The sequence below is a fragment of the Erythrolamprus reginae genome, chromosome 1, assembly GCF_031021105.1.
Source record: "Erythrolamprus reginae isolate rEryReg1 chromosome 1, rEryReg1.hap1, whole genome shotgun sequence".
Taxonomy (NCBI): domain Eukaryota; kingdom Metazoa; phylum Chordata; class Lepidosauria; order Squamata; family Dipsadidae; genus Erythrolamprus; species Erythrolamprus reginae.
The window spans coordinates 71,274,286-71,299,917 of record NC_091950.1 but is presented as its reverse complement, the minus strand read 5'-3'; the positions used below and the strand labels follow the sequence as shown (position 1 = coordinate 71,299,917).

The window sequence follows — 25,632 nt, the reverse complement described above, 5'->3', positions numbered from 1 at the left end:
CGGAGTGTTGGAGAAATGTGGACGAATCTAGGTAACCCCACGATAGCTCTTACGGCCACATTCTGCACAATCTGAAGTTTCCGAACACTTTTCAAAAGTAGCCCCATGTAGAGAGCATTGCAGTAGTCGAACCTCGAGGTGATGAGGGCATGAGCGACTGTGAGCAATGACTCCCTGTCCAAATAGGGCCACAACTGGTGCACCAGGCGAACCTGGGCAAACGCCCCCCTCGCCACAGCTGAAAGATGATGTTCCAATGTTAGCTGTGGATCGAGGAGGACGCCCAAGTTGTTCCTTGTCTGGCATTCTGCTGCTTTGGAAAACAGCATGACACCCCCCCCCTCTTTGTGGCAGTCCCTCAAGTATTGGAACACTGCTATCATGTCAGCCCTTGGTCCTTCTCTTTGCCAGGCTGGCTATGCTCAGTTCCTGCAACTGCTCTTCGTATGTTTTCGTTTGCAGTCCCATATCATCCTGGTTGCTCTCTTCTGCACTTTCTCTAGTTTCAACGTCTTTCTTTGTAGTGTGTGACAAAACTGGATGCAGTACTTTAGGTGTGGTCTAATTAAGGCATTAATAGAGTGGTATTAGTACCTCCCTACTCCTAGATTGCATCCCTCTGTTAATAAAGGAATGATTTTATATGTATTTAAATGACACCTAAAAGGGAGAGAGTAGGGTGGGAGAGGGCAGAGAGAGAGAAAGAGGAAATCACCTTTGTCTCCTAAACACAGAGACTTGTGTAATCAATAGTGGGTCAGAGGAGAGACCTTTATCTATCCCTTGCCATTTTCTCTAATGGTCAAAAGAGTCGGGGGGACGACGACAAAGAGGCTTTAACCCCCTCCCCCTTCCCATTGTTCCAGGAACCCTCTTGTGACTCCCCTCTTTTCCTGAAGCATCTGGAACTGATCTCAGGACAGTGGCTGACCACTACATCAATCCCCATCTATTCTGTAGGAGCATAATGCATGCTGATCAGTCCTTTTGTCTTGTACATCCAGTAGGTCAGTGTGCATTACTCTCAAATTAATCTTTCAGTTGTCTTTCTGGCACATCTGAATACAACTTTTGTTGCATGATTACTAACTTTGCTTCAAATATTCAGGAACGGTAAAATCCTCTAAAAACTTGCACATCCACAGGACTTCACAACTACTACAACCAGTGAAGGGGTACCAAAAATTTTACGACCACACTGTGGGCATGGCTTATGCAGGATGCCCTGCATTTTCTTTCAATATCTTTCAGTGCAAATTGGGTGCTCTGGGGTGGAGCTCCATTTTCGCTACCCCACTGCATTCCCCGCCGTTCGGGCAGCAGCCCACTCCTGACTACAACTAACTGATACTCGGCCTCAGAGGAGAGACATGGTTGCTTGCTTTCTGCTGACCCCAATGCTTTCCTTCACAGCTATAGAGGAAGAGATATCTGCTTGTAGACGTGTGCTCAGCTCCATTTTGGGCCCAATCTTAATCCAATTTATTCAGGGAAACTGCTTGCTGGCAGTTTTAAATTCAAGTCAGCAGTGCCCTTGAAAGATCTCCTTAGCCTCTGGACTTCATTCAAGTCACTTGGGGTTGGTGTACTTAACTTTCCTGCATAGGATTCTCGCTGCTGTATCAAAATCTCTCTTACTAACACCTAGTAAATTGGAATCCAAGTTTGGAAAATGCAGAGCATTCTTATTAGGCAAAACTCTTCTTCATTCAACATGCTCTTTATTATAGTCACCCCACTTCTTGGAGAGCTTCTTCGCTTTCCATCCACATTATGATTTTCCCTTTAGGTCAAGGATGAATATATATACATTTAAACATAGGAGCTATTATTCTGCTGTCGAGATGAGTTGAGTTCTGAGTAGCACACCTTTGGCAGGTAAGTTTTTTTTGAGTCAGGCCCTTCTCTTACTCAGAATGCAACATTTGCTAAATTCTGGACTTAGCTTCTTCTCCAGCTTTTTCCTCCCTTGGCCTATTTCTCTTTCCTTGGAGAAACCAGGGTCTTGCCTAGCTCTCCTTCTATTTGCATCTCTAAAGTGCTGAACATAAAGCCAGATAGATGACCTTAGGCCAACCACTCTCTCTCAACCCTAAGAAAAAGGCAATGGCAAACCACTGAAATCTGCTCTCAAGGAAACAGCAAGGAGTTCTCATGGCAATCTCCAGGAGTCGATACTGACTCAAAGGCACACAAACAGACAAAAAGAAAAATGCAATGAATCCCCATATTCTGAATAGGTATTGATCAACAATCTATATTTGTATTGACCTTCAAATCTGTTCACCCTATTTATTTGAGAATGAATACGTGAAAAATAAATGTTGAGAACTTTATAGCAGTTAATGCTTATTACTGTCTTCCTATCAAATCTCTTAAATCCTAAAGAGAACAATCACTGTACTCTGAATAATAAAATGATTGTTATCATAACTTGATGCACCATTTACTCCTCTTGCATTCAGGATCTGCTCTACTTTGATCCTTTCCTCTAATGCAATTCCACTGACTTTCATATAGGTCTATACCAACATAAGTGGTGACTGAATTGCATCTCTTGACTCTCTTGTTGAACCCAACTTTGATCGGAAAAAGGAAGTAATGGTATTGATGGAGCCAAATCTTTCCCTCCTGCATTGCCGAGCAAACATTCTTCAGGAAAGCTTGTAACCATAATCAGCTATCAAACACATGTCCTGCACGAATGTTGTGAATTGATCCCATTGTTCTCTTTGATCTGCATTTTTTGATATCTGTGTTCACCAGATGCTCAGAACTTCAAAACGTTTCTTCATCCACTTGTTTGGATTTTTATGGGCCAAATGTTTGAAATAGTCTTTTATCCAATCTCTAAATGTGTAACCTCTGAATGAATGAATACGTACAAATGAGAGAGAATGGAGTATTAGCATTTTAAAGTAAAAATTTCTCAGCACAGTTTATGCCATCCAAATTTACAGAGTTCTCTCCCCACACCCACCAAATATCTCAGCTATCTAGAAAATATCCTCATCATTTGATGCAAATATTTTTGTTTTTTATTTACAAAAATCATTTTAATTCCAACTGTGTACTAAGCAGAGGATAATTAAAAGTTTTATTTAAAGGTAACATGATTTTCTGGATATTTATAAGCAAAACAAATTGACAGAACATGTGGTCAATTATAAGCACAGGTATAAAAACCAAAGCTATTTTTCAGATTAAAATAATGGGATAAGTTATAGAAAACAGGATAATTAAAACAATAGCAATGTGAAGCATGGATGGGAAACATATGTCTTTTTATCTGGCATCCTTTTATTACTTAAAAAAAATCCTTTGCTCTATTGTCTGTAATAAGGACCAGATTTAATCCAAAATATACACATGTCTTAATACTTGTCCAAAATGGCATTTCCTGTGACTATCACATCAGCTGAAATAACAAAAAATGACTTTTTTGTCTGAACTAATTCTCTGCGCATGGTCTTGAGCTACTTGACCAAGGGTTAAGGATACAACATGGCCTATCTAAGAAGAGGAAGGAAAGAAATCAAGGATAATGACGAACTCATAAACATTGATCAATAATATGCAAAATAAGCTAAATAGACATTTTACAAGGAACATAAGGCTTTCTCTAACGATAAATCTTTTTTCCTGTTTTGGACTTTTTTTGTTTGTTTGTTTGTTTGTTTGTTTGTTTGTTTGTATGCCGCCCCTCTCTGCAGACTCAGGGCGGCTAACAACAGTAATTAAAAACAGCATGTAACAATCCAATACTAAACAACTAAGAAACCCCTTATTATAAAACCAAACATACATACAACCATACCATGCGTAAATTGTAAGGCCTAGGCGGAAAGAATATCTCAGTTCCCCCATGCCTGACGGCAGAGGTGAGTTTTAAGAAGCTTACGAAAGGCAAGGAGGGTGGGGGCAATTCTAATCTCTGGGGGGAGTTGGTTCCAAAGGGCCGGGGCCGCCACAGAGAAGGCTCTTCCCCTGGGTCCGGCCAAACGACATTGTTTAGTTGACAGGACCCGGAGAAGGCCCACTCTGTGGGACCTAACTGGTCGCTGGGATTCATGCAGCAGAAGGCGGTCCCTGAGATAATCTTTTGCTCCAATGCTTGGAACAGTCCCAGTATTTTCTTTTGTACAGTAACAGTAGTAGTTTTAGATGTATTTATTTATTTATTTATTTATTTTATTTGTCAAGCATATATAAAATTACAGACAAAGCATAAACATGATTGTGAATACATGAATGTATAAACATGGTTGCGAATGCATGATATGGTTACAAATACATGGGGACATTAGGTCAGGGACAAAAGGCACATTGGTACGCGTATATGCACACTCCTTACAGCAGTGTTTCCCAATCTTGGCAACTTGAAGATATCTGGACTTCAACTCCCAGAATTCCCCAGCCAGTATTCACTGGCTGGGGAATTCTGGGAGTTGAAGTCCAAATATCTTCAAGTTGCCAAGGTTGGGAAACACTGCCTTACAGACCTCTTAGGAATGGGGTGAGGCCAAAAGTAGATAGTCTTCCTTTTACTAACATGCTCTAAACAATACATGATCTTTCTGATCAAGAATAATTTGATTGGATGATTTAATTAAAGCAAGAACATTGCCAAATAACTAATCAGATTCAAATGGAGCAATTTTGCAGACAATGTAACCCCATGTGGCTGCTAAATCTGGCCATAAGCCTAGGTCAGTGTTTCTCCACTTTGGCTACTTTGTGATGTGCAGACTTCAATTCCCAGAATTCCCCAGATAACAATATTTAGTTTACTGTAACAGTCCATTGAAGAAAGAGAGGGAGGGCGTCCAGGGTTTTGGAGAAAGAGTTTTCTATTGGTCTATGCTCTTTGGCCATGCTTTCCTTATGGAAATACTTTTGTGAAAGCACCCATGGCATGCTTTTAAAATTTAAATATTTTCTTGATTTCTACTCTAGCAGCATCTTGCAATGCAAATTTTGCACTGAAGGACTTGAGCAGAATATGATCAAGCAAGCTTTTGATTAGAATAGAAAACTGAACTCGGAGAAATTTAACTGCTCTGCTGAGAGGTTAAACACCGAAGCAATGATCAGCAAAGAAGACATCTGGAGTTGGTGCCTAATTGCAAGTACAAACAGTGAACTAAAGAATCAGAAAAGGTACTCCGTCCATCCAGGCAGCAACACACATACTCAAAAACAGGCAGTGAAGGGCTGCGAAAACTTTTACTACCACACTGTGTGGCTTATTTTGTGGCTGTGGCTTGCCGTCCATGTGACCAGATGGGAGTGGCTTGATGATCATGTGACCAGGGGGTGGCTTAAAGGTCATGTGACTGGCTTAAAGATGGCCAAGTTGACATCACTCATGTCAAGGATTTGGGTTAGGTTTCCTGGCCTCTCCTCGCCTCAAAGAGATACAATTTCCCTATCTATTTACTATTGCTGAACATCCAAGATATACTATTTAATTCTATGTATATATGCTATATGTGTACATACATATTGCACACAGGCACACAAAAATAATCATTATCTACTATATAAAGTGTATGAGCCACCCTGAGTCTTCAGAGAGGGGGGGTATTGAAGTCTAATAAATTATTATTATTATGTCAGTACAACACAGCAAACGAGATCACTATGCTGGATTTCGTATTTCATCACCAGTCGGGCACTTCCCAAGCACCTAGGACTGAATGATGTAGCGGCGAATTATGTTTGCCGATCCCAGTAAAGCGGCCTTTTGCAATTGACAGATGGAGATTTTGTCAATTCCAATGGTTTTCAAATGTCCGCTGAAATCCTTTGGTACTGCGCCCAACGTGCCAAGTACCACTGGGACCACTTTCACTGGCTTATGCCAGAGTCGTTGCAGCTCGATTTTTAGATCTTCGTATTTCACTAATTTCTCCTCAATTCTGCTGTCCCCTGGGATTGCGATGTCGATGATCCATACTTTCTTTTTCTCCACGATCACAATGTCTGGTGTGTTATGCTTCAGAATACAGTCAGTCTGAAGTCTGAAGTCCCACAGTAGTTTTGCTTGCTCATTTTCGACCACTTTTTCGGGCTTATGATCCCACCAGTTCTTTGCCACTGGTAAATGGTAGTTCCGGCACAAGTTCCAGTGGATCATCTGTGCCACAGCATCATGTCTATGCTTGTAGTATTATTATTATTATTGTTGTTGTTGTTGTTGTTATTGTTGTTGTTATTGTTATTGTTATTTACACAAACAGCAGTTCTAAAATTATACACATTCAATCTCATTTACTGCGATAGGAAAAACATATCCAGAGCTCAGAAGGGAAAAAAAGAAAAAAAAATCAAAATTTTTCTATCAGTTCTGCATACCTGACCATACCCATAGGAGCCCATCACTGAAAACAGGGCAAGTATCAAGAAAAGTATTGACTAGTCACTAGATACTTAAACAATTGGACTACATACATAGCACCTTTCATTTTCAGTAAACAATATCCTTGCATCCTACATCATTTGCTTTTCATTTCATTTTCATGCCCAAAAGGCAGGAAGCACCCACAAGTATTTGCAGCCCACATCTCATTTATTTCATTAAATGCTGTGTTTATCAACTCCCTTGCTATTTTCCATACTCTCCTAGTCGTACACAGAGAGCATCACTGCCTGTGCCGCGGTTTTCTATAAAGATGGTTTGATCCCATACTCATATCTCAGCCAGCTATTCTTCTATCATAAATGATAAGTTCCAAGGGAAAAAAAGACAGAGAAAAACCTATTAAAGTACCACTAACAAAGTAGCTATTTCTTTTATCACTAAGCATGACAAATCATTCCACCTCTCGAAGCAACAAGGCTCAATCAGCATGTGGTTAACCTACAGAAGCCTCCCTCCTGCTGTTGTTATTGCCGACAGTGAAGACAATATTTAAATGCTTTGAAGGATGGGCAATTTTTCCGTAGCTGACAGGTAGCTGACTCCAGCTGCAGGTGCGTGATTTTCTGAAGAAATGATGACAGCGCCGTAAATGTCTTAACAAGCGCTCCTGAAATCAGACTGCTTTTCACTTTGTAAATGACCATATAAAATAGGGCTTTGAAAAGTACAATAGAAAGTTATCATTTAATCATGGGCAAAATAGAAGTGCCTGTCAATTTGATGCAACATCTTCAAGAGAAAAGATGGGTGAGCATAGTGGTTAAGAGAAGTGCTTCCTACGAGGAAAAGGCGGAAGGGAACGAATGTGCCTCCACAGCACTAGTATTCCCTTGTGTAGACTGATGATAACTGAAAGTATGTGTGCAGTGGATTGATTGGTTGGTTGGTTGGTTGGTTGGTTGGTTGGTTGGCTGGTTGGTTGGTTTATTTAATTTTGACTTCAATCCCAAAAGACTCAGGGCAGCTTACAACAATATAATATTACAAATACTGTACAATAAAAAGAAGTCAAATATACAATCTAAAACTATAAAACCCTAATTAAAACCCATCGTTAAACTATGCAATCAGCATGCATGCATACCATTCATACAATTATCATATATGCATACCATTCTGCCGCATGAATCCCAGCAACCGATCAGGTCCCACAGAGTTGGCCTTCTCCGGGTCCCGTCGACAAAACGATGTCGTTTGGCGGGCCTCAGGAGAAGAGCCTTCTCTGTGGCAGCCCCGGCCCTCTGGAATCAACTCCCCCCCGGAGATCAGGACTGCCCCCACCCTCCTTGCCTTTCGCAATTTACTGAAAACCCACCTATGCCGCCAGGCTTGGGGGACATAACTGAACCATTGCTCTTTCATTTTATGTATGGTTTAATTGGATGGTATGACTGTTTTTATAATGGGTTTTTATAATTGTTTTTAATATTAGATTTATGCTTTGTATTTTGTTGTGAGCCGCTCTGAGTCTTCAGAGAGAGGCGGCATACAAGTCTAATAAATAATAATAATAATAATAATAATAATAATAATTATTATTATTATTATTATTATTATTATTATTATTATTATTAAGCATCAAAGATGTACAATTCATAGCCCCCAGGCAAAGCCAGGTCTTTGTGGCCTTATGGAAGGCCAGTAGGGTGGGAGCAGTAGGAACATTGATGGGGGGGTGTTAATTGTATTAAAGGCAAAAAAAATATATTTAGGCACATTTTGAACTCTTGGTATGTTGTCCATCTGCGTGAAAATTCTATGTGCAATCATCTGGGTCATGGTTATCCCAAAGGTACCACTTTTTTTTCCCAAAGAGCCAACTGGTCTTCCTGGTTTTTCTTTGAAAATGTTTTGCTTCTCATCCAAGAAGCTTCTTCAGTTCTGACTGAATGGTGGAGAGTGGAAGGATTTATACTCCTTGCAGACAGCTGGTCATTTGCATTCACCTGGGTCATCTGAGTGGTGCAAAAAGCATTAACATTCGCACTTACTGTATATACCACTTCATAGTGCTTTTACAGCCCTAAGCAGTTTACAGAATCAGCCTCTAGCCCCAACAATCTGGGTCTTCATTTTACCCACCTCGGAAGGACGGAATGCTGAGTCAACCTTGATCCGGTGGTGAGATTTGAACTGCTGAACTACAGCTAGCAGTTAGCTGAAGTAGCCTGCAGTGCTGCACTCTAACCACTCAACCACCGTGGCTCTCTCCACCAAATGGAACTGTGGAAAGGACTGTGTTGTAAACTGGAGATAGGTGATGTCGTATCCCTCCCCCTCTGTTCAATTTTGACATAGATGGCATCTTTGACTCTCTTAAACAATGCAAATAACTAGCTGTCTGCAAGAAGTATAAATCCTTCCATTCCCCACCATCCTTTCAACGCTGAAGAAGCTTCTTGGATGAGAAGTGAAAGGTCTTCAAAAAGAAATAAATCAGGAAGTCTAGTTGCCTCTTGGGGAAAAAAAGCACCTTTGGACAGAATAGCAATAATACTTTTGAGGATGTTCAGGCTTACAGTAGATATGGCTGTGTGCTGTGTGCTGAAAAGTTTTACATCATCAGCGAAGAGGACACAGTCGCTTGCAATGTGATCGCAAAGGTCATTTATGTAGAGGATGAAGAGTGCTGGTCCAAGTACACTACCTTGGGGAACAACGCTCTTAACAGGAACAGGGTTAAATATTTTAACCACTTGTCTGTTTGATAGGAACGCAGTGATACAACTATGGAGGGGTCCTGAGATGCGGTAAGATTTGAGTTTTAGAAGTAGTTTGTCATGAACCACTGAGTCAAAGGCTTTGCAGAAATTGATATAAATTGCATCTGTAGATTTCCCTTGATCAAGATGAGTAGTCCATATGTTTTTGCAGTGGAGGAGTTGCAGGTTGCAGGATAATTTCTTTCTAATTCCAAATCGTTTGTTAGAGAGTAGGTTATTTGTTTCAACGTGGAGAGTAATTGATTGGTTTATGATTGATTCCACGGTTTTGCATGTGACACAGAAGAGTGAGATTGGTCTGTAGTTTTCAATTAGACTGGGATCTCCTTTTTTGAAGATTGATATGACCATAGCTTTTGACCATAGCTTTGATAGAGAGCTGGTCCTGAATGATTTATCAAAAATTATGCTTAGTAGTTTAGCTAAAGCTGTGGAAAGCTACTTTAGGATATATGCACATTGATCAACAGTTCCGACTGATAAAGAGGATTTGAGGTCGTGTAATGCTTTTTCTACGCGGAGCAAGGAAGAGTGGGCAAAGATTCTCAAGGCAAGATGTGACAACCCGATAAGCTCATATTCAAAATAACTGATAGCTGTCATAAATTCAAAAGGTACTTCAACAAAATATTACCGCAGTTTAAGGATGTGCATCTTTATACACTTACATAGGGCTTTTTAAAATTATTCCCTCCCTAAAGATTTCAGTTTGTTGTTCAATTGAATTGTACATCATATGAGTTATATTAAAGATTGAAAAAGTTCTGAAGAGATTTATCTTTATTTTTTTACACCTAAAAACCTGGCCTTTTAAGAGGAATGTGTAGATTTTCTATATCCACCGTAGTTACCTAATTTGTGCATACTTAAAAAGAAATGGGAATAATACTAAAATACACAGGTAAGGGAGCACAAATTCCTCTAGATTTGAGCACAAAATGTCTGGTTTTACAAATTTAGCATCACATTTATTTTAGTGTTCTGGCTGAATTGTGGCCTGGCCAAGATTCTTTAAAATCTTTCAAATGCAATATCACTTTAAATTTAATAGCTGATAGAATTCTGCTGTCTTGACTAGTGTCTTTCTAAAGTAGTTTGCATCAAAGTTTATATACACATATTATTGTATTAGTGGAACATTCCATGATTATTGTGCACATGAATGATCAGCTGCCACAGAAAGATTACTCCCTACTTCTTACGGAAAACATTTTGGCAGGATTAGTACATACATTTAGTTGAATCTCTTCCACTTAAAGAGCAGTAAAGGAATCATAATTGTGTGAAACTGCTCTTCCACAGGTAATTTCACTTTCTATATGATACGATTCTATGGATTTGAGTGTTAGATTCTCCTTTGGCTGTGGACACAAAAGTGAACTGCATACATTTTTTTTTAAAAACATCGCAATGCCACCTCACACATTCCATGTTAAAAGGTCTTCCCTAATCTGGTTCTTTCTTTATAGTTCCCATCATATCCAGGCAATATGGTTGTTCAGTGTGCTGGCTAAGCATGATGGGATTTGTAATCTCTCAAGGAAAGCTACTAAAGAGTCACGATTTACACCTTCTTTCAATCCACTGCCTTGTGTTTTCTGTTAGAATACATTATAGCATGTGGATGCATAGAACCATATATTGTAGCAGTTTCTGTTCTGTTAAAATAATAGGAGAGTTTTATAAAGTCAACTGGCTTCTCCAAATCACAAAGAAATATTTTTTTAAAAAAAAATCAGGGCTGATTTGCAAAACTTCTCATGAAGGGAGAGAGAGCGGTCTTGATTTGAAGAGCCTCTTATTAGACTTACCTTTAATGGCCCAAGAATCCACGCAGCAGATTCAATATTTGGGAACTCCAATGTCATGTAAAAAAACCCGTACTTTGGTTTCTTTCCACAGTAGCACGGTTCCATTGCACTGCTGTCTTCTAATGTTTGGAGGAGCCTTGGAGAAGAAGCAAGGACTCACTTTCTCCTTGCTGCCTTTGTTACTAGCAGGGTTTTGTTCCTCTTCATCAGCTAGGTGGTGTTGCTAATACTAAACAAGATAGGATTTAAAAAGATCTAGACAAGCTTGAGCAATGGGCTGAAACCAACAGAATGGTATTTAACAGAGAGAAATGCAAGATCCTACATCTGGGCAAAAATAATGAAAACAGCATGTATAGAACGGGAGGAATATGTCTGAGCAGCAGCACAGGTGAGAAGGACCTGGGTGTATTGGAAGATCACAGATTAAACATGAGTCAACAATGTGAAACAGCTGCAAAAAAGACAAACACCATCCTGGGATGTATCAAGAGAAGCATAGAATCTTGCTCACATGAAGTAATTATTCCTCTCTACAGTACTTTGGTATGACCACAATTGGAATACTGTGTTCAGTTCTGGGGGCCCCAATTTAAAAAGGACATTGATAACTAGACCAAGTTCAAAGGAGAGTTACAAGGATGGTGAGTGGTCTGGAAATCATGTCCTATGAGGAACGGTTAAAGGATCTAGGGATATTTAGTCTGCAAAGGAGACCACTGAGAGGAGACTTGATAGCTGTCTACAAATATCTGAAGGTCTGTCACAGAGCAGAGGGATCAGCATTGTTCTCATTAGCACATGGAAGGACTAGAAACAATGGAATGAAACTGCAAGGGAGTAGATTTGGATTAGAAATCAGAATAAACTTTCTAACAGTAAGGGTGATAAACTGGTGGAACAGTTTGCCACAGGAGGTGGTGGGCTCGCCTTCACTGGAGGTCTTCCAACAGAGACTGGACAGTCATCTTTCTGGGATGGTTTAGTGAATCCTGCATTGAGCAGGAGGTTGGACCTGATGGCCCTGGAGGTCCCTTCCATCTCTATGATTCTATGATCACTGCTGCCAGTTTCCCAGTGTAAGATTTGACTATTGTGTGTCTCAGATGGGAATGCTAAAGAGCTAAGGGAAATGTCTCCCTCTTTGGACCTAGGAATGCCTACCCTTTAGAATTGTGGATCTAAGCGAATACTCACCATACCAACCTCAGACATCATCAAGGCATCTTCCCCGCCATCCAAGAGAAACAGAAACATTCTGTTAGGTGGGTCATCCAAGCTGGATGAAGGGTGGGGAGAAGACTTTCTTCCAATATCTTCTATACAAGGAAATACGAGGGTCACCCAGAAAGCAATGCACCACATTTTTCCCCCCTCAGCCTACAGTAAGGGTACAAATGTGAAACTTTAGATATACATTATTTGACTTGTCAGAAGTGTGTGTGTAAATTTTGCATTTCTTCAGACAGATAACATAGTTGCAGCACTGTTTCAAAATGGCATCTGTACGTTACAAGCAGCATGTCATTGAATTTCTCACTGCAGAGAAAGAAACTGTTGGGGACATTCACAAATGTTTGTGTACAGTTTATGGAGAATCTGCAGTCGACAGAAGTACGGTTAGTCACTGGGCCCAAAGGGTCAGGTCATTACAGTGCAGACATGGCTTTGTGACCAGAAAAAAGGAGTGGTACCGACAAGGCATACACGCTCTTGTGTCTCGCTGGAGGAAGGCCATAGAACGGGACAGAGATTACGTAGGAAAATAGGGAGTGTAGAAGAAAGGTCATTCTTTCTTGTGTGTAAGTTTCATTGTATTCAATAAATAATTGTCGAAGAAAAAAATATGGTGCATCACATTCTGGGCGACCCTCATAATATCTGGGATCTAGAACAGAGTACGGAGAGCCCCACCAGGGAAGCTCACCTGCTACACACAATCTGTACTTACTCTTTAGGTTCATGCATCATGTTAAGCTATGTTTCATTGTAACTATGAATTATTCACTGGGTCACACTAGCCTTGTTCACATATAACATATTATTATTATTATTATTATTATTATTATTATTATTATTATTAATCAAATTTATAGACTGTTCTGGAGACCTCACCTACAAAAAGATATTGATAAAACTGAATGAGTCTAAAGACGGGCTACAAAAATGGTGGAAGGTCTGCATAAAACTTATCAGAAAAGACTTCATGAACTCAATCTGTATAGTCTGGAGGACAGAATGGAAAGGGGGGACACGATCGAAACATTTAAATATGTTAAAGGGTTAAATAAGGCTCAGGTGAGAAGTGTTTTTAATAGGAAAGTGAACACAAGAACAAGGGGGCACAATCTGAGCTTAGTTGGGGGAAAGATTAGAAGCAACATGAGAAAATATTATTTTACTGAAAGAGTAGTAGATGCTTGGAACAAACCTCCAGCAGACGTGGTTGGTAAATCCACAGTGACTGAATTTAAACATGCCTGGGATAAACATATATCCATCCTAAGATAAAATACAGGAAATAGTATAAGGGCAGACTAGATGGACCATGAGGTCTTTTTCTGCGGTCAATCTTATATATTTCTATGTTTCTATGACTGTCCTTCTCCAGTGGACTCAGGGTGGCGTGCAGAGTTAAAAACCAAAGTACAACATAAAACCCTGCAATTTAAAAAGCAATCATCCATCAATCATCCACTTCACTAACACAGTACTGGTCGGAGCAGGCGTTATCGCTCAATGGCCCTAGGCTTGCCGGCAAAGCTGAGTTTTTAAAGCCTTTTGAAAGGCCAGGAGAGTGGGGGCAGTACAGGGCAGTTGATTCCAGAGGGCTGGGGCCACCACGGAGAAGGCCCTGCCACCCAAAAGTTGGCACTGCTTAGCCGTCAGGACCCAGAGAAGGCCAACTCTGTGGAATCTGATCAGCCACTGGGACACGAGGCAGAAGACGGTGCCATACGTAATCTGGTAATATGAAGTCACAACATCCACAAAGGTGTCCTTCACACATTGCATTGAATCAAAATCCAAGCACCCCTGATTTTCCCTTACAAATACAAGAAAGTCTCCCTTCTTTCCTTCACATAGAAATCAGTATCTTTTCTTCAATTAGAGGACATTATTTTGTGCAGAATGTGCAATCATTTCTTTTCTTTCATAAGGTTCAGGTTGCTTACTGAAGAAGCAGATCCAAAGAGGGAGGGGGAAACCTCAGGCTATGACCAAGCCATCTATTCTGCTTATCAGGTTGAGCTCCCAGTCTGAAAATCACATCGTTCTGTATCACACAGACATACACATGATAAGTTGGAGCACTCTCTCTCTCTTTGTGTGTGTGTGTGTGCTTTGTGATACAAATTTGATAATCTCCTCAACCTACTGGTATGGTTCTAATTTAAGCTGTAAGGCCATAAAATTCGGTCCCTTTGTTTTTCCGAAGGCCACCAGATTTTCAAAAGATACCATTGTGCCGCCCAGAAGCCCATAAAGTTGTCACTGGGCGCTGATTAAACAGTCCTGAATTGAAACAGTGCAGATTTTGTCTAGGTCCTTTTCAGACACTACAATGTCCTTTTCAACCCCAGAGACAAAAGGAGGTTTAAGAAGGGATTCTCTTAGAGATTCTTCTGAGATAACCCCAACCATATGGAAAGCAAGGTGGCCAGCAGCTGAGAACATAACATTTTAAAAAAATTTAAAGGGAGAAAGGAGGCTGAAAAGAAAAACAGGTGACAACAGGACTGTCCATCATCCCAACTGCTCCCCATCATGGATCTTCCAGAGACACATCATGGGGCCCAACAACACAACCATCATAGATCTTCCCAAGGGTGGACTCATACGATGCAGCCAAAGGTACCAACAAAATCCACAGGGAATAGGTGCGAGAAAAGCCTGCAAGGATCGGTACTGGACTCAACACCCATGGACCGCTGGGTGTTGACTCCATCATTTCTAGCTAATGTCTCCTTGCTAGCTGAGAATCTTGAGAGGGATATTGCCCAATAAAGTTGGGAAGTATCAAATTGGGCAGAACAATCTTAATTATACCCCCAAAGCAAGAGTTGTTGTGGAAGCAATATGCTTTAAAAACAATGGAGTGGGAATTGGTTTAGGGTTTGCTTAAACTATGAGTCCCAGCTCCCAATGTTCAAGGATGGTAGGAACTTTTAGTTCTGCAATATTGAAAAGTCAATTAATCATCAAGTTTCCCCACCTCAGAAATACTTGAAGATGAACAACGCATCAACATACGCATACACATCTTCCTTAAAGAAGAGTTGCGTCAGGTTTTGGCTTCTTCTACAGTTTTTCTTACAGCTTTAAATTTCTGAGGGGTGTATGGCAAGGCAAGGACTTACTGTAGTTGTATAGCATAAGCATCAGAAAGAAAAAAGGATAAGAGCATGTTAATAGGAAAGTGAACACAAGAACAAGGGGGCACAAGCTGAGGTTAGTTGGGGGAAAGATCAGAAGCAACATGAGAAAATATTATTTTACTGAAAGAGTAGTTGGAACAAACTTCCAGCAGACATGGTTGGTAAATCCACAGTAACTGAATTTAAACATGCCTGGGATAAACATATATCCATCCTAAGATAAAATACAGGAAATAGTATAAGGGCAGACTTGATGGACCATGAGGTATTTTTCTGCCGTCAATCTTCTATGTTTCTATGTTCTTAAAGCATTTACAGTGGTGTCTGAATTTGTCCCAATTAAATTGTTAAGGATCATTACGGGTGACTCATCAAGCCATTATAAATGGCCAAGGTCAGCATATTCAAAGTAAAACAGTATTGGATATTAATATTGTATCTTGGATTTTTTTTAAAAAATGCTGTTATTTTAAGTCGTAATCAACATCATAATCGCAATTGCATAAAATGAACAAAATAAAAGGCTTTAAACTCCATCTTCAGTTGAATCATGGTGGAGTAAAAAATATCAAATTGCAACTTTTATTACGGTATAAGAAAGAACATGTCTGGTCTCTTATTTGAATTTAGAAATAAATCTCAAGGTCAAATTTCTTTTTTAATTAAGTCTGATTATTGGAGATTCCCAGGACCAAACTACCTTTCACATTGTGGTAGATACTACGATCCTAAGTTTCTGACAAAGCATTAGTTATAATTATTTATCCTTAATATACCTGGTGCACAATCCCTTTCCAGAATGTCATTTTCCATGGGATATATTTGATTGTGTACTCATTGTCTAGATCGGTGCTCTTTTTTCCCTCTGGTGCTGAAAGAGCGTGTGTGCATGTTATTGTGTATGTGCGAGTGCCCACACCCATAATTCAATGGGAAAACAGCTCCCCTCCCCGAGGCCCTCTGGGGGCGGGAAGTGGCCTGTTTCCCAACTTCTAGTGGGCCCAGTAGGGTCATGTTTCACCCTTCCCAGGCTCCAAAGACTTCCTTGGATCTGAGGGAGGGTAAAAACGCCCTCTCCCACCCCCCTGGAGGCTCTCTGGAAGCCCAAAAATGCCCTCCCAGAGCCTTTGTGCAAGCCAAAAATCAGCTGGTCAGCACACACATGTACATTGGAGCTGAGTAGGGCAACAGCTCATGTGCCAGCAGATATGGCTCTATGTGCCACCTGGGGCACCCATGCCATAGGTTCACCATCACTGGTCTAGATCTTTCCAAACTGCTGGTTCCCAAGGACCATAGGCTAAACTGGGCCAAGAGATTGCTTTACATTAATGCAATATTTAACAAAAAGTGCAATGCTAAGGTTGACCTACTCCTTTTATTAGATTCATTCTATAGGAATATGTTTGAGACTACAGTGTTCCCTTGATTTTCGCGGCTTTGAATTTCACGAATAGTCTATACCACGGTTTTTCAAAAAATATTAATTAAAAAATACTTCACGGGTTTTTTTCTACACCACGGTTTTTCCCGCCCGATGACGTCATACATCATTGCCAAACTAATAATTTTTGCAAATAAATAACATAAATAATAATTATGTTTATAAATATCAGGATCACTAAGTGTCTTATTTAATGGTGAGTACCAGTAATAATGATGAGTAAATGGTTGTTAAGGGAATGGGAAATGGTAATTTAGGGGTTTAAAGTATTAAGGGATGGCTTGTGATACTGTCCAGTCAAAAATGGTATATTTACTTCCGCATCTCTACTTCGTGGAAATTCGACTTTCGGGGGGCGGTCTCAGAACGCATCCCCCGCAAAAATCGAGGGAACACTGTATTATCATTCTCAATAACACCTTCACCTTGAATGGTCATCTTAAGCAGCATCTTCTCTGGCCACATCCACATAGTAAACCCAATAGCAATCACATGTATTAATATGGCCATTATTCCACAGTACTAAGGAGAATGGGGAAGGAAGAAATCATATTCTATGGAAATTATGTCAACCTGCCCTGCTCTCACACAACAGATGTGAGTTCAGCTACACAGATGGTCCCCAGGATCACCATGTGGGCAAAGCTGTTGGGACCATAAAGGAAGCAGAAAAGGGCAGATCCTTCCCCCAAATGCATACCCTCCAATATTCAATCCTCCCCCACCCCACCCCCAGGTTGAAACAGACATTTGCAAGCAACTATAATCTATCCCCAACTGAACAGAAGTATTAGAATCTGCACCAACCTTATTACAGCTGAAAATTATTGAATTAATTCCTGGAATTCTGAATCCTCAAGTAATCCAACTGAAAAATTACACACCAAACTACCTTTCACAGTACTTTGGAATGGTAGTAGTAATAAACTACAGTTTGTAAACCAGCCAAACCATTGCGGTAGTGAGATCTGATTGACAAAGACAAGCTTCATCACATCCCAATGAGGGAATGTTTTCCATCACTATTGCTGTATGGAAATGACTCAAAATTGAGTTTCTTTAAATTCAGTTCCTGAAGACCATAGTTGATTTCATCAGATTTCTCTCTTTCTCTGTCTGTCTGTCTCTGTTTGAGTGTGTGTGTAGTTTCCAGAAACTGAGGTGGATGAGAGCAAGGCTTTATTTCATTTATTTATTTATTCAATTGTGCGCCACCTATGTTATCTAAAGTTTATCTATTTTTGTGTCACACCAGGTTGTACATTTGGCATTTTATTTACCACTTGAACTCTGGTTATTCCATCACCATCTTTGTAACATGCACTTGCCAACTGGACTTCATACAATTTGTTGAGGAACACATTTGTTACAGTGCACAACTATTCAAAGAGAAGCCCCTTAAATTCAGTGAGGTTTACTTCTGACTGATATCTGACCTCATTGTATTAAACAAAATGCCGCAAGGAGTTTGAACCAATCATCCCATTACATGTTTTTATATCTCCTCTCTTCCACTCTGATCACACAAGTACTTTCTGATGGCAGCTTCTGAACCACCCAGAGACACTAATTTCCAGTAACCCCCATGAGTAGAATTATTGAAAAAGAAAAAGAAACCACATCCAACACAGATTTCTTTTTATCTGCTGCACTTCAATTGAAATGCAACTGGTTCTTTATGTCAAGTTTTCCTAGATTTTTAAAACAAAAGGTCAAAGGAAAGGTTTGGCGAGTATTGTGCAGTCATCCACCATTTTTTGACCCTTTCAATTAGGCTTCCATTGACTTTAATCTCAAATCCTTCTAGGTCCTAATTTCACTTTCTTCTATTCTATTAGGGAATCCACGACAATTGTTCCTGGATGTTAAATTCCCCTCTGTCCTGTAAAAATATGCTTCTGAATTCAATCCATCTGGTGCATTGTTTTCTGAACAGGTGTCCGTATGTGTGTTGGAGTTAACCTGGATGATCTCAAAGTTGCAACCCTGAAATGCAAAATCTCCACAAGGCTTCTCAGAAGTAACTGCCAAGGAGCTCCACACAGTGACAAAGACTTACTCCTGGGCGAGCATAGCATTGCCAGCTTTTTGTCTCTGTTCTGTACATTTCCATAGTGAGCCTCATTTTTTTCGAAGAAGACACTATACACACAACTGGAGGCAGCCATATTGAAATGACCGTCTTATTTCCCTTTTCATCCTAACCACATACTTGGGCCTGACTTCCACTTAAGGTAAAACACAGCTGGAGACCCTTCCTAATAAAATTGCAATGGATCTTTTCTAAAGGCCTGCAGTCCACCAAACGCTCACTTTAAACTATTTCTATTGGCGTCAAAGTCCCAAGAGCAGCTAAGAAAAAGCCCCCATTGGTCTAGGTCCGTGTCAGGGTGAACCTGCCACAGGTGGCACACAGAGCCATATTTGCCAGCACACAAGGCCTTGTCCTAGCTCAGCTCCAGTGCACATATGTAGGCCTTTTGGTCATCCAGAGGATCTCCAGGGAGGCCCGAGAGGAGTTTTTCACCCACCTCAGGCTCTAGGAAAGCCTTTGGAGCCTGGGGAGGGCGAAAAACGGGCCTACTAGGCCCACTGGAAATCAGGAAATGGGGGTCGTGTGCCCATGCATAAGAGTGTGGCAGTGCAGGGGGGGGGGTGTCACCCATGCATGTGCAGGGGTTTGGGGAGTGGCATTGAATTATGAATGTGGGCACATGCGGGTGCGTGATGGCGCTTGTGTGCACACTTTCGGCACCTGAGGGAAAGAAAGGTTCGCCATCGCTGGGCTAAGGCAAAGTCCAGCCAGGGTGTCCCTTCCTCCAGAAAGGGGCCGGCCCAGTCGTCCAGGGAGCTGGAGGGCACACCACCAGGCTCTTCCTCAACCCCAGTTCCATGATACCAAGGAAGGCGGCGCTAAGTGCTGGTAGGCGGGGAAGAGGCCCAAGGAGGAAGTCTGCGGAAATGACGAGTAGCCGGGCAGGTGGAAGGCCGCTTGGGGCCCGGCGTGGCTTCGTGAGGGCGGCGGGGCGCCGGCGCAGCTCTGACAGGCCTTGCCGTCCCGCACCAGTACCGGCACCACCACGCGTCGCAGGAGAGGCGGGCCGGTCCCCGTGGCGCCCCGCTCGCCGCCCTTGGCGCGCTTCATCTTGTAGCGGTGGTTCTGGAACCAGATCTTGACCTGGGTGGGCGTCAGGCGGAGCAAGTGGGCCAGCTGCTCCCGCTCGGGCGCCGACAGGTAGCGCTGCTGCCGGAAGCGTCGCTCGAGTGCCAGCGTCTGCGCCTTGGAGAAGAGCACCCGCCGCTTCTTCGTCAGCTTCGCCGCCGCTGTCTCCTCGTCCGCCTCCCGCGCCGCCTGCCGGGTCGAGGCGGTGCCCGGGCGCGGTCGGCCCTCGGCGCTGCTGTCATCCGATGCTGCGGGGAGAGATCGGGAAAGAGCGGGCGGTTGACCTGAAATTTGCTTTTGAAAACCGCGGGGAGGGAGGGAAGGGAAGAGAAGGGGAGAGAAAGAAATGGAAGGGAGGGAGGAGAGGGAAGGGAAAGGAAAGAGAGAAATAGGGAAGGGAAGAGGAGAAAAAGGAAGGGGAGAGGAGAGAAGGAAGGGGATGGAAAGAAAGGGAGAGAAAATTAGAAGGAAGGGAAGAGAAAGGAAGGGGAAGAGAGGGAGGAGAGAGAGAAGGGGATGGAAAGAAAGGGAGAGAAAGTTAGGAGAAGGAAGGGAAGAGAAAGAAAGGGGAGGAGAGAGAAAGAAAGGAATGGGATGGAAAGAAAGGGAGAGAAAGTAAGAGGGAAGGGAAGAGAAAAGAAGGAGAGGGGAGGGAAATGAAGGGGGGGGAGAAGGGAAGGGAAGGGTCCTCCCAACATACTAAAACAATACAATGCTTACGCACACGCACACATATTGTGGTTCTAAATTGACCTGTGAAACTAGAGTCTACATCAGAAACTGAAGCCTTTCAATACATGGCCTCCACTTTTGAGATGGCAGCAAGCAGAGAGGAGGGGAGGGGAGAGAACGGAGAGAGGGAGAGATCGTGGGCACTTACAAGACAGCACTTGTGTCCCGACAAACATTTGAATTAACCCAAAAGAGGAAAACTTTTCACTCTTTTTTGAGGGGTTTATAGAGTGGTCCCCTCTCCTCCCCTTTTATCTTTCACCTTCACCTACCCTTTTCCTAATTTCTTTTCTTCTTTCTTTATTCAAATGCCAGACCAATTAACATGTTGCTTTAGGCTTGTTGTTTGTCTGTGTTGTTGGGAGTCGTTAACACCTTACACTAAAATCAGATAGTTGTCATATATGGGACAAAAGCATCAGCTGGGCCTTGGGAGAAAGTGGAAGGGGGGGTAGGCTAGTTAAGCCCTATTTCAATCCTAACTATGCTTACCTTTTCATTCAGCGGAATTTAAATCTAAATAAAAAATGCAGAGTATTGCAATGGTGTATTTTAATAATAATCCCAGCTTTATAAATATTTTTTTTCGCCTCTATTTTACCCCAAACACCCTCTCGGTGAAATGAGTGGGCGGAGAAACAGTGAATGGCCCAAAATTGCTGCTTCTTATTATTTTTATTTATTAAATTTATATGCCGCCCAACTCCTGAGGGATTTAACATCTATGTGAATATATACTGCTAAAAAAAAATAAAGGGAACCCTCAAATAATACATCCTTGGTCTGTATGAATGAAGTATTCTCACTGAATACTTTGTTCTTTAGGAAGTTGAATGTTCTAACAACAAAATGAAATTGATCGTCAATCAGTGTTGCTTCCTAAATGGACAGTTTGATTTCACAGAAGTTTGATTTACTTGGAGTTATATTGTGTTGTTTAAGTGTTCCCTTTATTTTTTTGAGCATTGTATATCAACATGTGAAGATGTAAGTCAACATCTATGTGAATATATGCGTATACAGATGTAGACACAGTATGTCTACCATATAAATAAAGTCGTGTATAGTAACTGATGTCCCAAAGGAAAAGAAGGAAGCATAGCTATTTCAGTTTCCATTTCTGACAAACTCCTTGTGTTCTCCAATCACACTTGGCCAATAAAGAATTCTGTCTATCGATTGAGGATTTTCCAAGCTAAAACAGCGAAGACCTTCCAGTACCTTCACAATGGCTCCCTATATACACTGCTCAAAAAAATAAAGGGAACACTTAAACAACACAATATAAGTAAATCAAACTTCTGTGAAATCAAACTGTCCACTTAGGAAGCAACGCTGATTGGCAGTCAATTCCGCATGCTGTGGTGCAAATGAAATATTCAATGAGAACATTTCATCCATTCAGATCTAGGATGTGTTCTTTGAGTGTTCCCTTTATTTATTTATTTATTTTTTTGAGCAGTATACATATATACACCTGTATGCACAAAACTAAATCATATTGAGTGTCCAATGCCGATTATTCCATAGACTAAACTGAATACACGTCCTAAACTGAGAAACACCAGGGAAAAAAGTTGCCCATAATAAAGAGAGTAGCGGGGAAATGTTTCAAAGCGTGGAGTGAGGCGTGAAAGAGCTCTCGCTCGCTCGCTCTCTGTGTGTCTGTGTGTGTGTGTGTGTCTGTCTGTCTGTCTGTCTCTATCTCTATGCCTCTCTGTCTCTATCTCTCTGTGTTTCTGGGGGGTTTTCTCTCTCTCTCTCTCTGTAGTTATGTTCACCAGGAACACGCAGGAACCACGGAAGGATGTGCTGCTCGGGTTAGGAGATTCCCGCGCGTGATAGGAAGAACCGATGGAATTTTTCTTTACCCGGAGACTAAAAAGAGAATAGTAGCGTTCCCCCATCCCCATGCCTAGCAACTGTATCCACTCCACCCCATTTCGAGCTTAGCTACAAAGCGATCGAAGGTACCGTATGGAAAAAAGAGAAAACAACTATCCAGAGGGGATATCTATACCTGCGCCGGTATGTATAGAGTCTAAGAAAGTAAAATAAGTTTACGGTCCAGCGCGCGTTGCCTCCTGCCTTGATGCTCCTACTAGATTTGCGGGGCGGGGTGTGTGTGTTAAGGTGAAAGATAAAATAAAGTCTTTAACGGTGGGGGGTGGGAGCCTCAACTCTCCACTAATTCCTGCTTTGCTCTATTCATAAACGCCACGAGAGACTCAAGAAAGGTAAACAAGAACCTGGCCCGAAAAAGCAGGACGCCTTCTGGAGCGACAGCCGCACCCGCGTACCAAGAGTCTCTTCCAACTACCTGGAGCCCATCTACATGGAAAACGCTCGCCCCCACCCATGAGTTCTAGATTGGTGGGCAAAAGAAACCCAACCGGTTTTCTTGGATTAGAAACCGACCTAAGCCAGTAAAACTAACTCCGCTTTTACTTAAGCCCTAACTTTTATTTCGAACATTTGAGAAGGTCTCGTGGCATACACAGCAGTATCTTTCTTTCTTTCTTTCTTTCTTTCTTTCTTTCTTTCTTTCTTTCTTTCTTCCTTCCTTCCTTCCTTCCTTCCTTTCTTCCTTTCTTTCTTTCTTTGTCTGTCTGTCTGTCTGTCTATTTATTTAAATGGGACTGAATGAATGCGAAGATGTGATCCAGCTGAGAAGTTGGTTTGAGTTCGGTGGAAAAACTTTACAAGGGACTTTAACTATCTTTGGAAGCAGAGGGTTAGCTGCCATTTTTTTAACCAATAGGAATTAAGTTATTTTTATTGATTCCTTTCATCACATGCTCGCGATCATTTTTGGTAACAGAAATAACTAGTGCGCATTCAAATATTGTGGTGCGCGTTAGGTAAATGAAGGGAATGAAATAAAGCTAACATTATTGGACTGGAGTAATGATTACTTTGTTTGTTTGTTTGTTTGTTTGTTTGTTTAATTTATATGCCGCCCAACTCCCGAAGGACTTTGAACTTTTTTTTTAAGTACAGTATCTGAAATATATTTTGCAATTTTAAAAAGAAAAATTGAACCGTGTGGAGAGAAGGTGCAGAAGGGACAGGGCTGCACTCACCGATCTAGTGGCTTTCACAAATACAAGCAGAATTTATTCACGGTAACTAATTTTTTTGCTGGACCCACTAGGGTTGAGGATGGTGATGGTGATGATGGGTTTATTTTCAATGGCTTATATAGGAAAGGCTTTTTAAAAAGCACTTATTTGTTCTCTCCCCCACTCCCGTTCTCCATAAAATACAAGAATTGAAAGAATGTGATAATAAAGAGGTAATAAAATAAAACCTGTCTTCAAAATCTGTGGTTATTTAATAAGCCAGGATCCTGGTAGAAATACGGATAATTCAACAGTCAGTCAGCGAACCGTAAACAAGGTCTTTATCATTGTGTACCTGTAGGTATGCAAGGGGATATTTAATGTTTGACTCTATTGACTTGCCTAACGCAACGTTTGTGCATCATTCTGGCCCCTTGTCAAAGCAGGAAGAACCGGACTTCAATTGCACATTCTTAATAGCTCGCCACACGCACAAAAAAAAAAACCCTATTCAGATTATTTTTCCTATATAAAATGTCAACATTTAAATGGCTTTCTAATCTTTGAGCCTGTTTCCTTCCGCCGGCAGGTGTGTGTGTGTGTGTTCTCCGTGTTTATATGTTTTGTCCGTGTGTGTGTGTGTGTGTGTGTGTGTGTGTTTTGTACGTGTTCGAACAAAAAAAGGAGGGGAGCATGTTGTATATACAGATGCTGTGGTAGGCTTACTCTTCTTACGTTCGTATAATCTTGATCTATTTTATTCTCTCTTTTTTTCAGATGTTAAATGTTTCAAAGAAGTCGTATTTTACTTTCTATATAAAACATCCTTCTTTTGTCAGGACAAGTTTTCTCCGGATTATTCACCCACTCGCTCAACCTCCAGCACTCCTGCTAATCTGGATTAGCTTCTACCTTTCAGTTTCATGCCCCTTCTCTTCCCCTTCCCTCCTTCCTTCCTTCCCTCCTTTCCCCTTCGTTCCTTTCTTCCATTCCCCTCTTCCCCTTCCTTCCTTCCTTCCTTTCTTCCATCCCTCCTTTCCCTTCATTCTCTCCTTCCTTCCTTCCCTCCCTCCTTTTTCCTTCCTTCCTTCCATCCATTCCCCTCTTACCCTTCTTTCCTTCCTTCCTTTCTTCCATTCCATCTCCCTCCCTTCTTCCCTCCTTCCTTCCATCCATCCATTCCCCCTGCCCCTGCCTCTTCCCTCTCTTTTTCTTTTATTTCTTTTATTTCTTTTTATTAATTAGATTTTTATGCCGCCCTTCTCCGAGGACTCATTCCTTCCTTCCTTCCTTCCTTCCTTCCTTCCTTCCTTCCTTCCTTCCATCCTTCCATCCATCCATCCATCCATTGCACCCCACCCTTTCCCCATCCCTTCACTCACAGAGATAGTGGCTTCTTTCCGTTTCCATCCACGCTCGGAAGGGAGAGGCGGCGGCGTAGCTTCCTGCCGCCTCCTGACCCTCGCTGCCGCCGCCGCCACCTTCGGGCTCAGGTAAATCCAAGAGGCTCCGCACGGTGAAGCTGCCCCTGGCTAAAGTGGCCATGGCCGCGTCGGGCGGGCGGGCTGGCGGGGCAGAGGCTACTGGAGCCCGGCCAGACGGGGAGAGAGGCTCATGCCGGCTTCCCCTCGGGCAGGAGATTAGTGTCGCTTACCTCGGGGGGCGCCTGTTTATATCAACAGTCTTCCCCACCGTAAACACTGTCCGCTTTCAACCGTCCCTGTCTAAGCAGGAGCTGCTAAGTACCTGAATTAGTCAAGTGCTAAAAAACTCTTAATGGGAGGCAAGGCGACCCTCCTCCCTCCCCCTCCTCAAAGCCCCCTCCCCACCCCTCCACTTCTCTGTCCTCTCCTCCGGAGATTCACCCTCAGCCTCCCAAACGGGGAGAGAGAGA

General features: G+C 41.9%; 1 protein-coding gene across 1 annotated transcript; it reads right to left on the bottom strand.

The window, feature by feature from the left end:
* Window positions 1–19,659: 19,659 nt before the first annotated feature.
* On the bottom strand, window positions 19,660–25,283 carry NKX2-8 (NK2 homeobox 8). The gene is made up of 2 exons (XM_070734021.1): window positions 25,121–25,283; window positions 19,660–20,192 (listed from the first exon to the last, which is right to left on the bottom strand). Exons 1-2 carry the CDS (start codon window positions 25,281–25,283, stop codon window positions 19,660–19,662), a joined length of 696 nt encoding a protein of 231 aa, XP_070590122.1.
* Window positions 25,284–25,632: the final 349 nt, after the last annotated feature.